At 45.6% G+C, this 14752-nt stretch overlaps 1 protein-coding gene across 1 annotated transcript in view; it reads left to right on the top strand.

Moving 5' to 3' along the window:
- DYNLT3 (dynein light chain Tctex-type 3) overlaps positions 1-14752 on the top strand; it is a 137596-nt gene that overhangs the window by 47512 nt on the left and 75332 nt on the right. Inside the window, exon 2 of the mRNA XM_078658260.1 lies at positions 1428-1469. Coding sequence (XP_078514386.1) covers positions 1428-1469 — 42 coding nt within the window. The remainder of the gene's footprint in view (positions 1-1427; positions 1470-14752) is intronic.

Here is a 14752-nt window from a genome sequence, read left to right as displayed (position 1 = left end):
GCAGACATATCAATAGCTCATTGTAGGTCACTGATTTGATGCCATCTTCATCACTGAAATTTGGTTCTGCCCCATCTCAACACTCATTATTGATGTCCTGGTGCCTCTTCAACGCTGCATCTAGCACGCAGGCCAATGCAACAAAACAGAGGCAACACTGTCATCCAAAGACCAGCATGGGCCTGCAACTATCCCACCAACTACCCAATATCTCCTTCAAGCACCCCTCCCATTACTTCTAACTCCACAGCCCAGGCTATAGTATTCCACCCTTTCTACTGCTCATACTAGTCCAGCCCCCCACCCCCTCCTAAATCTCAAATGTCATCATTAAAGGCTTAGCAGCTACTCTTAAGAGCATCTTCTTCAGCAACTTTAACATGCTGGGTGACTTTATGGAACCAGAATATGTGGACTAATTCATGCCGGGCCAATTTTTTTAATCTTAAATAGTGTTTGCGAACTTTTGGCCCTTTGTACTTAGAAGTAGAAACTCTACACCCAATAGTGTAATATTTTTTATAAATCATGTTTAGGCCACAATTTTTATGTCCGGCGTTATTTTTATTATGAATATTCTCGCATATAATCTTAGGTGACACCTCAGCCTTGCCTGTGATGGAAATATTCCTTAATTCTGGTAAACGCTGCTGATGTCAAATAGCCTGTTATTTTACTATCTCATAGAAAAGGCAACATCCTTCCACACACCAACGCATCTAGGCATCTATAATCTTAGCCTGGCATGAGTTGCTGCAATCTACTCCAGGTTGGTGTCTGTATGCCTTTCATATTAATCTAGTTTAGATTACTTTATTACCTCTAGCTATATTTGCAATTTTTTTTGTTCTTTGTTGACATTTTCCACTATTCTCTTTCATCTATGAAAAATCTGTAGCAAATGTCAGCCTTTCACAATTTTTACATTTTTTACCACCTCTCTTGAATTATATACCATTATATCATTGAAGTTAGTGGGTTGTGGTAAAACAATGTACCCATCACGTGCACCCTTTTTCAGTCTTCAAATAATAGTGAAACTTCCATTAACTCCGGTCCTTTTCCACTCTCCATTTACTTTATGAGGTTATTTTTGCTTGTCATAAACGACTCTTAGATCGCTGTTTATGTTGACTGCATACATACTCCATCTCACAGTGTTACGTGGAACAGTAAGGTCCTTTTTCTTTCCTTCTCATATGTATTGGTGGTACCAACCGTTTGCCATCATTCAATGGGAAGTCTGGTAATTTGCACATAAAACTGTCGAATAGGGAAACAGGAGGTGGCGAAATTGGTCTGTACAATTTTGAAGCGACACAAACTGTTGTGAGAATGATAACATGCCATTTTATAAAAAAATGATTAATGATTCAGAATCCAGGTCTGATATAATGCTGACACTCTACTTTATCTTTTCGTTCTAGGCTACATTTAATGCAGATGAAGCAAGCAGCACCGTGAAAGAGGTTTGTGCTTTTGCTGACCATTTTTTGTTGTTAAATCGGTTTCGGATTTTACCGTTAAGCTCTTTTAAAGAGCAACAACTTTGCTATCCATCTTTATGTAACAACTGCATCAGAATTTACCAAGCATGATGCATCAAATCATAATATTTATTAAGTTCTCTTTCAGAAAAAATTACACCAAAATTGTCACATCTTATCAGTGCATAATTATTACCGAGTTGGTGATAATGACCCTGTGAAGATTCCAGAGTGAAGACTTGAAGAGTTAATGGATATCTGTGATTTGCTAAAAATACAATTTTCATTTAATAATTTGCTCAAGATTTGGCAGAGGCTTGGTATATACAATTCAGAATCTTCATTCCATATTTCATAAACCCATTAATTGTTCTCCAGATCAGAAAAGACAAAACTGATCTAAGCTTCCTGATTCGCTGAGTGCGACTTTGTGATGTATTAGCGGTGACGCCATGTTTCATACCAGATATGGTTGCATGTTAACCATAAATGTAGCACTTCAGTGTGCTTTCCACCCCTCACACAGCACAGAAACCACATTAACCTCTGTCTTTGACAGGCAAAACGTATTTCCATGGACCGTGTTCAGAATGGCTGTGTATTTATGTTTCAATTTAAGCTCTTTCATGCCCTCTGGAAGGAAATGCCCCTTTTTGTATGGTCACCCCAAAGTTTTTAGACTGATGCCGATGGTTCTTCGACTCTGAGAATGCACGTCGAACTGATAACCAGTCCTCATTGCCTGTGCCCTTGTCCTTAAACTGATATTTCGAATTGGCTTTTACCCAATTGGCTGAGCTAGCTTACCTGCAAGTCCCTGGTAAATGGTACCCAGAGCATTCAAGTTAGAGGGTACCCCAGTGGAATGGAACTCTGGTTTTGCCACCCTGTGTTGGTCACAAGAAAAATTAGACTCCTATCCCACCACTTGCAGGATGGAAGAGCAGTATAACTGCTAGTCTGACTTTGCCAATTAAAGTAATTGCAAAGCCAGACTTTCCCTGGTATATGTAGCCCCTGTGACAGGCCTATCAATTTCTAGGGCAGGATTTAACATATTCTACTGGCAGAACATGCAACTCTGTTTTGACAGTTAAAGCACAGAGCTATAATTTTTACTGTAGAAAAGTTAGATCGCCCAATTGGTAAGAGCAGAGTTACACGCTGACCCTTTAGCTGTGGTATGGTACACCGAAAGTGGGTCATCGAAGGTATCAAACAACTCTTTACATTAAGCTCAACTTCATTTTCAGGCCTAAATTAATGTAACAAGTTGCAATATACAGTTTTAGCAAAGTTGTCATTTTGTTGCCTCTAGTTCCCTGTGCCCATACTGGCTGCACATGGGGTCCTGTAGCCGAAACAGCTATCTGCCTTTCTGGGGAGACATGCTAAGGACTCCCAGGAAAGGATACATTAGCGGCTTGCTGTGGAAGGAAGTGTTATCTACCTCCTGCAGGAAGCCACACAGGTGTTGGTCCAAAAGTCGAGCTTCAAAGGAGCAGCTGCCTTTGAAGGGCAAATGGGTTACACTTTGGAGTGAGGCTGCCCCATTGTTCAGGCAGACGGCTGGCACCTGTTACCTGGGTCAATAGTTGCCAAGCCAATTTTCCAGGGTGTGTAGTCCCCTTAGTAGCCACACCTCTGGGTTGGGCTTGGAAGATCCATACGCCATCAGAGAGGACTTGCCATATTGTAAGTGGGCAGAATGATGCATCATGGGATGCCCAGATACCACACTTCGTAGGAAGTGGTCATCAGGTTGAGGGAACATGCAAAAAGGGGGTCAAGTGAGCACTATCCTATGTATGGTGTCGATATTCTGACTTATTAGTCACAAAAGTAACTTCTCACAGATAATAATAGCATCACACATGTCTTCAACAAATTATCTTTTTGAGACAGGATATTGAAACCAAAGTCCTTTTGTATCTGTTATTCCGTTTATTCAAAGCATCAAAGGAAACAGCCAACACGTGTTTCGTTGGTACACAGTCCGTACCACGACTTTCTCAAGGCTAAATGGATGAGTGGAATGGTGTAACAGGAAGATTGATGATCAATATAAGGTATAGCGCATCCCGAACCAGTGTGGAACCAATTATTTGAATGAACAAAGCAAAAAAGTATCGTTGGAGAAAATATTTCAAATACACCGTAGGATGACTGTAAAAGGCCAGTTGCTGTCCATCAGAAAGGAAAAGCGTAATTGCCACTGTAGGGTGATCAGTAAACCACCCGTCTGAATACCGAAGTCGTCAGAGGGACAAGTAAGCTGAGCCTGGCTAGGTAATAATCCGAGATCTGAGTAAACAGCCAGTCGGGTGCAATAATAAGCTAAAACTGGTGATCGGAGCTGGGGAAATCACTTCAAGTATGAACGTAAAGCATCCTGAATACCAAGAGATGAATCCTGGGTCTGCATGAAAACGTGACCAAGCTTGTTGAGGGAACCTGGCTGCCCATTGGCTGCCAACCACATCATCCTGCCCGCAAAAACTCCCCTAAAACCTACAGTTGAAGGGACAAGAAGGTAAAAAAAAACCTTATTGAGCACTGATACCTGGAAGGTACCCTGGAACTAAAGACTGCAATTAATTGGAGCTGGAAACAACAGATGCAATGAGTTAGAGAAAGGCCAAGTTTTTCATACTTTTCTGAATTGGCAGAAGTTTTATCAGCAACCACAGAAAATACCCGAGCACCCGTGCTGGCCAGATGGACCCTAGGTACTTAAAAAATCAATGTTTCTTGGACAGAAAGTCAAGACTCGGAAGCTAATTCTGCAACTTGTTTTGCAAATAGGAGGGTCTGAAATGATTGTAGGCTCCTAAGTCCAAGCGCATCGCTTTAAAAATAATTAATATGGAGAAAGTCAGGCAGTGAACGGCTTTCAAATAGGAAGAACCGGATAAGCACTTTGGAAGCAGTCACGTTTTGAATTATCTGTAGACACGTCAGAATTCTCTGTAGACACTTCAGAAGAACAGAAGACGAAATAGTATTTCCACGGTATTATTTAATGTATTCATAAAGGTCTTTGTGAATCAATTTCATGTCTCAGAAATGTGTCTGAAATACAAGTTAAAGTGTATTTTTACGTCTGACCTTTGAGACAGCTATGTCTGAAATACAAGTTAAGTTTTTTTTAACTTTAGGTCTAGCATTTGAGATAAAATACGTTGCCTCACCAGACTGTGTTTAAAAAAAAAAAAAATCAGATATAATATACATACACAGAGAGACTTTTGGTCAGTGGGCTTCATCATATGGGGCCCGATGTAGGTCGCCAAATACCGGTCGGTAACGGCCGAATTCGGCCGTTACCGACCGGTATTTGGTGATTGAGATGTAGGAGCCAATATTTTGCACAATCGGTAAATTTACCGATTCTGTAAAATAACGAATCGGTAATTTTACCGATTCTGTAAATTCCAGATGTAGGTAGCATTGTTTACAGTGCTACAGGCCTTCAGAATTCGGTATTTTACCACCCAATCCTATTGGGTGATAAAATACCGAATACAGGTATACATGCACATCTGTGCATGTACACCTGTGCCATGTGACACACACACATGCCCTTAGGGCATGTATGTGTGCCACATGGCACAAATGCCTGTACTTGGGGTGCTAGAGGGTGTCAAAGTGACACCCCCTGCACCCTTGCAGGATTCGGTATTTACCGAATTGGTAAATACCGATTCGCTATTTCCCATTGATTCCTATGGGCTTCAAGGCCCATAGGAATCAATGGGAAATAGCGATTCGGTATTTACCAAATCGGTAAATACCGACTCGTACAGATTGGGTAATTTTTTACCTACATCTGCCTGCTTCAGATTTACAGACTCTTAAATACTGAATCGGTATTTAAGAGTCGGTAAATCTGAATTACCTACATCGGGCCCATGGTCTGTTACACTGTCATTCACATTTTTCATCTACCCACTACAACTATCAGCAAGTGGCAATTGGTCAGCCCACATTTCTCATAGGCTACTTTCACTTGAGTGACTCCCAAAGCATGCACACATTGTTCACGTACGGCTAAAAATAGTTCCTTACTCTTCAGTGACAGATAGTTTAACCTGTGATTTTTAGGGCTCGCCTGCTGTGCACATGCGCATAGCTGGCGAAGCTCTATAGGGGCTTAAACAGCGTTTACCCAAGCACGATTCCACTGGCGATTTCTTGAAGTGCATGTGCTTTTTAGGTCATTGCGCAAGCGCAAGCCCTAAAAAGCGCGTGCACAATGCCACCAGCCGCCTGCCTGCCTGCCTCGCATTACCACATCAAAGGCAGCTTCTCAGCGTGCGCTCATCCCCTAATTATTCACGGCCGGCCGGCCGTACTTTCAGTTTCACGGCCGCCGGCCGTGTCTCCTTTTATGCTAACTCCCTCTGTACCTCTCCTTGCATCCTCCTCTTTACTTCGATTCCTGCCGTTTTCTCTCTTCTCCGGCTGTTTGCTTTGCTTCCTTGTTAGGACTTGTGCCCTGTGTGTAACGTAATCGGTGATTATGTAAAGCGCTCCAATAACTTTGGGTCGAGTTCGCGCTATATAAAATCTGCAACAAAAACAAGATGAGCACCTGGTCACTGGTGTCAAGGTCCCGAGTTGCCGACTTGCAGGGTCGGAATAGTTGCAGAGGGCAGTCACGGATCAATGTGAGATTACAGAAGCCTTGGGTTAAACTAATTGAGGACACATGCTGTAATTAGCACGCAGTACTTTCAAAGCGCTTCATTTCCTTAAGCAGGTGACACACGCTTTTGACTCACAATTAGAGCGGCGGCTCGATTTATCGACCTCGGTAGAATAAACACTCGCAATGACTTCATATCCGTCCACGAGACTGACTGTCAGGCGCTACTGCCACACGCACCCCGGTAAAATCTCAGTCACTTCCTAAACAAGTCGTTTCTTATACTGTTGTGAAGTCTCACCCATTACCTATCACTCACCTCAAACTCATCAAGAGTGTCACTGGTTCCCCATCGTTGTGCACATGTGGTTCAAGTGAGCAAACTCCATAGCTTCGTCAAAACTGCTGAGGAGTCCCACCCAAATCCACGTCAGAGGTGTCACGCTTCAATGGAGTCTCCTTAGTTATACGTCACTCACATCATTGGAGTCTCCCTCTCACGCGCCCCATCACTCACCTCAGGCAGTGCGCGTCTCTCTCAGTCATCATCAAACACCTCCTATAGTTCAATGGGGTCTCGGTCTCACTCCATCACCTACGTCATAGACGCCAGAGTGTCCCTCACTCCTCATACAGATCCATGGTTGAATGCAGTCTCCCCCTTAAACCACCTCTCTCCTCTGACTGTAAGGAGTCTCTCAGTCCCTACCGTAGGTCTCACGGAGACCACAGGAGTCTCGCTGAGTCCATTTCACTTGTTGCATACCCGTAAACGAGAGTCCCACTCACTCTCCAAAGGAGTGGTCCCTTACGCGGTACCTGTCGCACTCATTGTCCGTCATTCCATTAAAATAGCTCAGCTGGGTCTCTCTCACTCTCCACAGCGGTGGTCTCTTGCAGCGCTATTTTTTCACTTACTCTCGCTCGCTCACCTCAAATACTTGTGTCCCTCATTCGCACTGTAATAGTCTCATACAAAGTGTCACTCATTTCCCTTCAATAGCCTAAATGTCAGTGGGGTGTTCCTCGTTTCCTCACTTCACTGGCCTCCCATGGTAGCCCTTAAACCACCTCTCTCCTCTGACTGTAAGGAGTCTCTCAGTCCCTACCGTAGGTCTCATGGGGACCACAGGAGTCTCGCTGAGTCCATTTCACTTGTTGCATACCCACAGATGCACCCACCACACAGCTCCACAGATGCACCCACCACACAGCTCCACAGATGCACCCACCACACAGCTCCTCCGAGGCACCCACCACACAGCTCCACAGATGCACCCACCACACAGCTCCTCCGAGGCACCCACCACACAGCTCCGCTGATGCACCCACCACACAGCTCCACCGACACAGCTCCACCGATGCACCCACCACACAGCTCCACTGAGGCACCCACCACACAGCTCCACCGAGGCACCCACCACACAGCCCTACCGATGCACCCACCACACAGCTCCACCGATGCACCCACCACACAGCTCCACCGAGGCACCCACCAAACAGCTCCACCGAGGCACCCACCACACAGCCCTACCGATGCACCCACCACACAGCTCCACTGATGCACCCACCACACAGCTCCACTGACACAGCTCCACCGATGCACCCACCACACAGCTCCACCGATGCACCCACCACCCAGCTCCACCGATGCACACACCACACAGCTTCACCGACACAGCTCCACCGATGCACCCACCACACAGCTCCACCGATGCACCCACCACACAGCTCCACTGACACAGCTCCACCGATGCACCCACCACACAGCTCCACCGATGCACCCACCACACAGCTTCACCGAGGCACCCACCATACAGCTCCACCAAGGCACCCACCATACAGCTCCACCAAGGCACCCACCACACAGCTCCACAGATGCACCCACCACACAGCTCCTCCCAGGCACCCACCACACAGCTCCACCGATGCACCCACCACCCAGCTCCACCGATGCACCCACCACACAGCTCCACCGATGCACCCACCACACAGCTCCACCGATGCACCCACCACACAGCTCCACCGATGCACCCACCACACAGCTCCACCGATGCACCCACCACACAACTCCACCGATGCACCCACCACACAGCTCCACCGATGCAGCCACCACACAGCTCCACCGACACAGCTCCACCGATGCACCCACCACCCAGCTCCACCGATGCACACACCACACAGCTCCACTGACACAGCTCCACTGATGCACCCACCACACAGCTCCACCGATGAACTCACCACACAGCTTCACTGAGGCACCCACCATACAGCTCCACCAAGGCACCTACCACACAGCTCCTCCGAGGCACCCACCACACAGCTCCACAGATGCACCCACCACACAGCTCCACTGATGCACCCACCACACAGCTCCACCGATGCACCCACCACACAGCTCCACCGATGCACCCACCACACAGCTCCACCGATGCACCCACCACACAGCTCCACCGATGCACCCACCACACAGCTCCACCGATGCACCCACCACACAGCTCCACCGATGCAGCCACCACACAGCTCCACCGACACAGCTCCACCGATGCACCCACCACCCAGCTCCACCGATGCACACACCACACAGCTCCACTGACACAGCTCCACTGATGCACCCACCACACAGCTCCACCGATGAACTCACCACACAGCTTCACTGAGGCACCCACCATACAGCTCCACCAAGGCACCCACCACACAGCTCCTCCGAGGCACCCACCACACAGCTCCACAGATGCACCCACCACACAGCTCCACAGATGCACCCACCACACAGCTCCACAGATGCACCCACCACACAGCTCCACAGATGCACCCACCACACAGCTCCACCGAAGCACCCACCACACAGCTCCACTGATGCACCCACCACCGCCGATGCACCCACCACACAACTCCGCCGAGGCACCCACCACACAGCTCCACCGATGCACCCACCACACAGCTCCACCGATGCGCCAACTAAGCTCCACCAATGCACCCACCACACAGCTCCACCAATGCACCCACTAAGCTCCACCGATGCACACACCACTCAGCGCAACCACAGCATCACTCAGCGCAACCACAGCATCACTCAGCACCACCACAGCATCACTCAGCGCAACCACAGCATCACTCAGCGCAACAACAGCATCACTGGTTCAAATATGTTCTTTCAATGTTTCAAACTGTTTTCAAGCTTTCACGCTTTATTACAAATCACAAAAAGATGTTAATATTTCACTTCTGTTCTTGGATTTTCGTCGCAATAAAAAATACTGAACATAATCTTCACAAAAGTTATTTACAAAAGTTTAAGCTATTGCCATTACAAATTAAATAAATTATTTAAGTATTAATTATTTTAAAAAATTAAAAGCCATTGTTATTTGTAATATCAATACATCTAAGTCACGTAAATACAAAACATGTTGCATTACAAATGCTATAGGTGTCACATTTGCGAAAGTTATAACTATTGGCATTGTAAATGACAAAGCTATTAATTTAGCTATTTTAAAAAATAACTCATAAATAGAAAACAATTCATTTGTAAGACCAATAGCTCAAACTTTCCTAATGCGAGCCCTATTGCATTTCCAATGCTTGTTTTATTTTATTTTCGTAGCAACTTTAAAGACGTCAAATCTATTTCGCTTACAATTTCATTCCAGGTTAGATGGTGATTTATTGATTTTTGGTTTTTAAAGTTGTTGTTATAGTCTTTAAGTGACAATCTAGTATTATAGCTGCCTGACTTTTTGTTTCAATCCTTTGCCATGTCGTGCTTTATTTCGTGCATAGGGCAAATGAAAGCTTTCTTTTCAGAACATTACAACTAAAACAACTGCATTAGTGTTTACTTATGTCCATTTTTATTGCAAGCATAGGAAGCAGCATATTTTCTTTTTTTCATTTTGTAGCATATGCTGGTAATCAAAAATAACTATTGCTCCACCTTATCATGGTCAAGCATATTAGCTTTCTTTAAGAGACCATAGCTCTTCTAAAGCCTTAATCCTGTCTACCGACTACAGGTTATCTAAACTGTGGTGCTTCCACCTGCTCTTCTGTCGGAAGTGGCAGTGAAAGGCTTGATTATTTAGGACAATACCTTCAATGACGTTTCAGGTGCCCTTTTTGCAGTCTGGCTTGATCATATGTCTCCTGGCAACCCAAACCGGAAATTTGAGAAATGTCGTGGATTTGCTGAGAGTATACTCCCATGGCATCAGGTGCAGAAATTTTTGTTTTTCTTATGATGACTCACATTCTTTATTGCTGTGACTACTTTCTCTTCACCAAGGCGACACCCGCCACAGCGCTGGGAGCCTATTCAGCTAAAAAAACAAAAATAAACCTCTGGCTGGCATGTAGGAACATTTTAGTGACCAAAGCTTTCGCCTCTGCCTCCCTGCAGTGTGGCACGCCACCTCTCGCACTAACTGTTGCACAATATGTTTTTAATATTGCACCTTGTGGCATTTGTAACCTAACTCACATTAAAAACGCTGTTGGTATCAAATATCATTTTTGTTTTTGAAAGTGAATGATAGCTACTTAGGGCCTAATTACAACTTTGGCAGTCTTGGAGCAGGGCTGCCACGCCACCACCCTTCTCTAAGAGGGCCACAGCCATACTGACACTGCCAGGCAGATTATGACTTTTTTTAGCCTCTGGCGGGTGTTTTTTTAGCGGTTCCTATGAAAAGGGCACCGCAATGGGAGCATCGAAGGCAGTTCCTGCACGGCATGGTCTGATGCAGGCCATGCTGTGTGGGAACTGGGGTGTATACACACAGGAGGGCACAACATGTGTCTCCCCTGCATGCACCCCATGGCCCTGAGGTAACAGAGGGCCCTGTAGGGTCCCCTTTGTCTCCTCTCCACTACAGTTTTCATGGTGGGCTCACCGCCATTAAAACCGTGGCGAAGAGGAGACCCGTAATATCCTTGGAGGTGCCGTACCCGGACCGCCAAGCATATTGCAGCCTCAAGACCCCTGCAAAACCGCCATAGATCATAGATCCCTGGCGGTTGCGGTGGTCCGACAGCCTGCTTGTAATAGGGAGGCAGGACCGTAGGTGCCGCGGTGTCCGCACTGCCACCATGGCATTGGCAGTCCATCGAACCACCGTAGTCCTAATTAGGCCACCATTAAAACCGTGACGAAGAGGAGACCCGTAATATGCTTGGCGGAGCCGTACCCGGACCACCAAGCATATTGCGGCCTCAAGACCCCTGCAAAACCGCCATGGATCATAGATCCCAGGCGGTTGCGGCGGTCCGACAGCCAGCTTGTAATAGGGAGGCAGGACCGTCGGTGCTGCGGTGTCCGCACTGCCACCATGGCATTGGCAGTCCATCAAACCACTGTAGTCCTAATTAGGCCCATATTACACCGCCCACAGTAGAGTTGTCCAGTCTCAATGTGCTTTATTTGCATAATCATGTGTAATAATTTTCCGTAAACAAAATGGCTTCTTTTATGATGTCTTGGCTTCGTCCATGTTTGACTCCTTTGAATATGATCTTGTGCAGATACAATAGAAACACAAACAAATGTTCCTTGGAATGTATGTTTGAAGAAATACGTATTTGTGGAAGTCTGAAAGAACTGTACAGTTTGAGAAACAAATGTGCTTTTACTTGGACTGTACATTTGCCTCAAGATTTGTTAGACCCAGTTTGAATTTGTTTGTTCTCATGTTCATCATGTGCACATGTATCTCTCCAAATAAGCATTTATGGGAGTGGATGTGCATTTCTCGGGGCTCATTTTTACTATGGCTTCTAATTAGTTAACAAAGTGCACTTTGTGCAATTTTGATTAAACACTGTACATCTCACTATGTACTGATGGTATCGCAACATGCTTTCATAATGGGGTTGTGAATGCTGTGCTTGTCCTATTTTCTGATTACTCAATACCCTGTGATAGCTAGAATCTTTCGTAAGCCTTAGATTTATCTGTTTTCGTATATGTATTTTCTAGCGTTTTCCATGCTCCTTGAAAAGCCAAAGCGCTTTCTGAATTGTTGAAGAATTATTTGCTCTTTATGCATTCTTTATGAGGCACTTAATATCCTTGACCATATCAACCAAGAACTCTAATTTCCCTCGGGTTGTTGTATAATGTAATTTTAATGCATACCCTCTTCTTTTGTTATGCTTCAAATTTAAAAATTGTTTAAGGTAGAATATCATTATTTTACAGTATAATCGGATTCAGCACATATTTCTACCAGGGCCTTAGACATTACGAACGCCACTATGAGAAATCAAAAGATAAAATGAATGGAAAGTTCATGTTCCATTTTGGAGTTTCATTTAGCCCATAACATCCTATGTTGCCATCTCTAACAAAATGTCCCGCTGTAGAGATACACAATGTTTGCTCTTTGATAGCCAGGTCGAAGAAAGTGCTAGAGAGCCACATATATTATACATGTGCTAGCATACATTATTTATGCATTGCAAAGATAAGAGGCAGGATGGCAGTTTCTGCAAGTACACGTCTTCCCTTGAGGGGATTCGTAGTAGATGTTTGATAAGGCCTACTTTATTCAGGATGTGCGAATGAAACCTGTCCATCTTCCTCGGCTCTCAGAAGCCTAATGAATTATCTCTGGACTGGCACTAAATATCAGCGGAATGTGGTTTTTTCCGGCAACTTTATATATTACGAATTACAATTTAAATTCGTGTTTCTATCGTTTTATATTCTATATAGTGATCGATCACCCGAGATTTTCCTCTCCCATAGTCTTTAACGCAGTACGAGAACCATGTCTTTATTTTTATCCTGAAGTTAAGCATAATTCAGTAGTAAGACTGTTACAGCTCAGTACAGCATATACTGAGGACAGCCGCGACCCATGGAGGGAGTTGCGGTGGGGCAGAGAGGCGGGGCAGGGGAGGGGCAGGGTGGGGGGGTGCTAAAAACCGGCATATGGATAATTGGAGGTAAGTAAACAATGTAATCAATAAAAACGAATTTCGTAGCGCGCGCTGCAACTTTTTATTAATTAAATTGTTTACTTACCTCCAAATATCCATATGTCGGTTTTTAGCACCGCCCACCCTGCCCCTTCCCCGCCCCGCCTCTCTGTCCCACCGCAACTCCCTCCACGGGCCGCGGCTGACTGAGGAAGCCAGTGCTTTGGACTTACTGAAGTAAAATCAGTATAGCTGTGTTACCTAAACGTGTAGTAATTGATCGTAGTTCTTATAATGGAAGTCAATTCACCAAAATGCCAGAGATAGCGGAAGTGACTTCACATGCCCTTTGACCTTCACTTTCACAAACACATACACGTTTACACATACACATGCTCACACCAGTGGTGTAACATAAGCCCCCGAGTTCCAGGTGGCCCCCCTCATCAAAAGTGCTAGGGGGTGGACCAGGAAGGGGAGGGGAGGCGTCTGTGCACTTTGCATTGGGGTCCCCTCAAGTTTTCACACAGACACTTGCCTATACATGCACACACATTCAAACATACACACTCTTTCTAACATAAAGTCACTCAAAACTACAAGCATGTACACAACATACATATATTTAAAAGCGATTTATTTTTTTACTTACCTCAGCTGCCAGGGACAATTCCGGTTATATGTACTACATTTGTTAGGTCTCGTGTTTGGAAGTGCATGCGCTGCATGCGCTGTCTCAGCGAGACTTAAAGTAATCTGTATATTGGCTTCACCTCCGTTTAATTTCTCCTGCCCCTCGTGATTGATTTAAGTTTGGCATTGCTGTTTTCTTGATTTCTGAGGGCTTCTATGGTCACTTCCGTGTAGTTCCGAGGCAGCGGCGCCAAACTACTGTTTCGCTCCGCTCGCACTTAATTGCGTACAGTGTGCCATCTGGTTGGGGGCATGGCCCCCCTCCTCGCCCTCGTTCCGCGCGGCCGCTTGTTTCTCTTTTCGTCCCCTCTCTGAGGCTCAAATGCCCCCAGGGCGCCCCAGATTCAAATTACAAACCAATGTATAGTTATAGGCTGCCTTGTAATAGTTGGTTTATGGAAATAAAAAGGAGAATGGGGAAACTAAACGCGGCTGACACTTGAAACCGTGCAGTTAGATCCTGGCACTTTGTGCTTTACAAGTACCCGAAACTGTAATTTCGGGTCTGGTTTTGTATTTGCTGTTTGCAGGCTTTGCATTTCAGATTTAAAGGTACTCTCTCGGCAGGAACTACCTTGTTCTGCAGCCGCTTGAAAGCCCGAGAAAGATTCGGTCTCGGGATCGGAATCGGAATCACAGAGTCAACATTATTGAAAATATAGCAGAGGTCACACCGGCAACGAAAATATAAGACCGACTTCTGACATCGCATCCTTTAAAAAACGTGTTTTGAAGGTAGTTGCGTATTTTGGAGAGATGGTCATCGGACCAGCTGCCTACCCCCCTCCAGAAACTCAAAGTTGGTGATTAATACTTACCACAAACCAGATCTGAAGGCAAGTTGGTGCAGCGTATCCGAGCAGGTGTGCGCCCCTACTCCCGCCTCGTCTTCTTTTCGTGCATCAGAAACACAGAGGTGTCTGGGAGGTAGCGGCTGCTGTAGTAAGTTTGGGGTGCTGTGTAAAGGGGGTACTGCACAAAACACCCAGCAGGCACTGCTCGG

This window comes from Lissotriton helveticus, chromosome 8 (assembly GCF_964261635.1).
Source record: "Lissotriton helveticus chromosome 8, aLisHel1.1, whole genome shotgun sequence".
NCBI lineage: Eukaryota > Metazoa > Chordata > Amphibia > Caudata > Salamandridae > Lissotriton > Lissotriton helveticus.
Note: the sequence above shows the minus strand (reverse complement) of the source record. Positions and strands in the feature narration are given on the sequence as shown.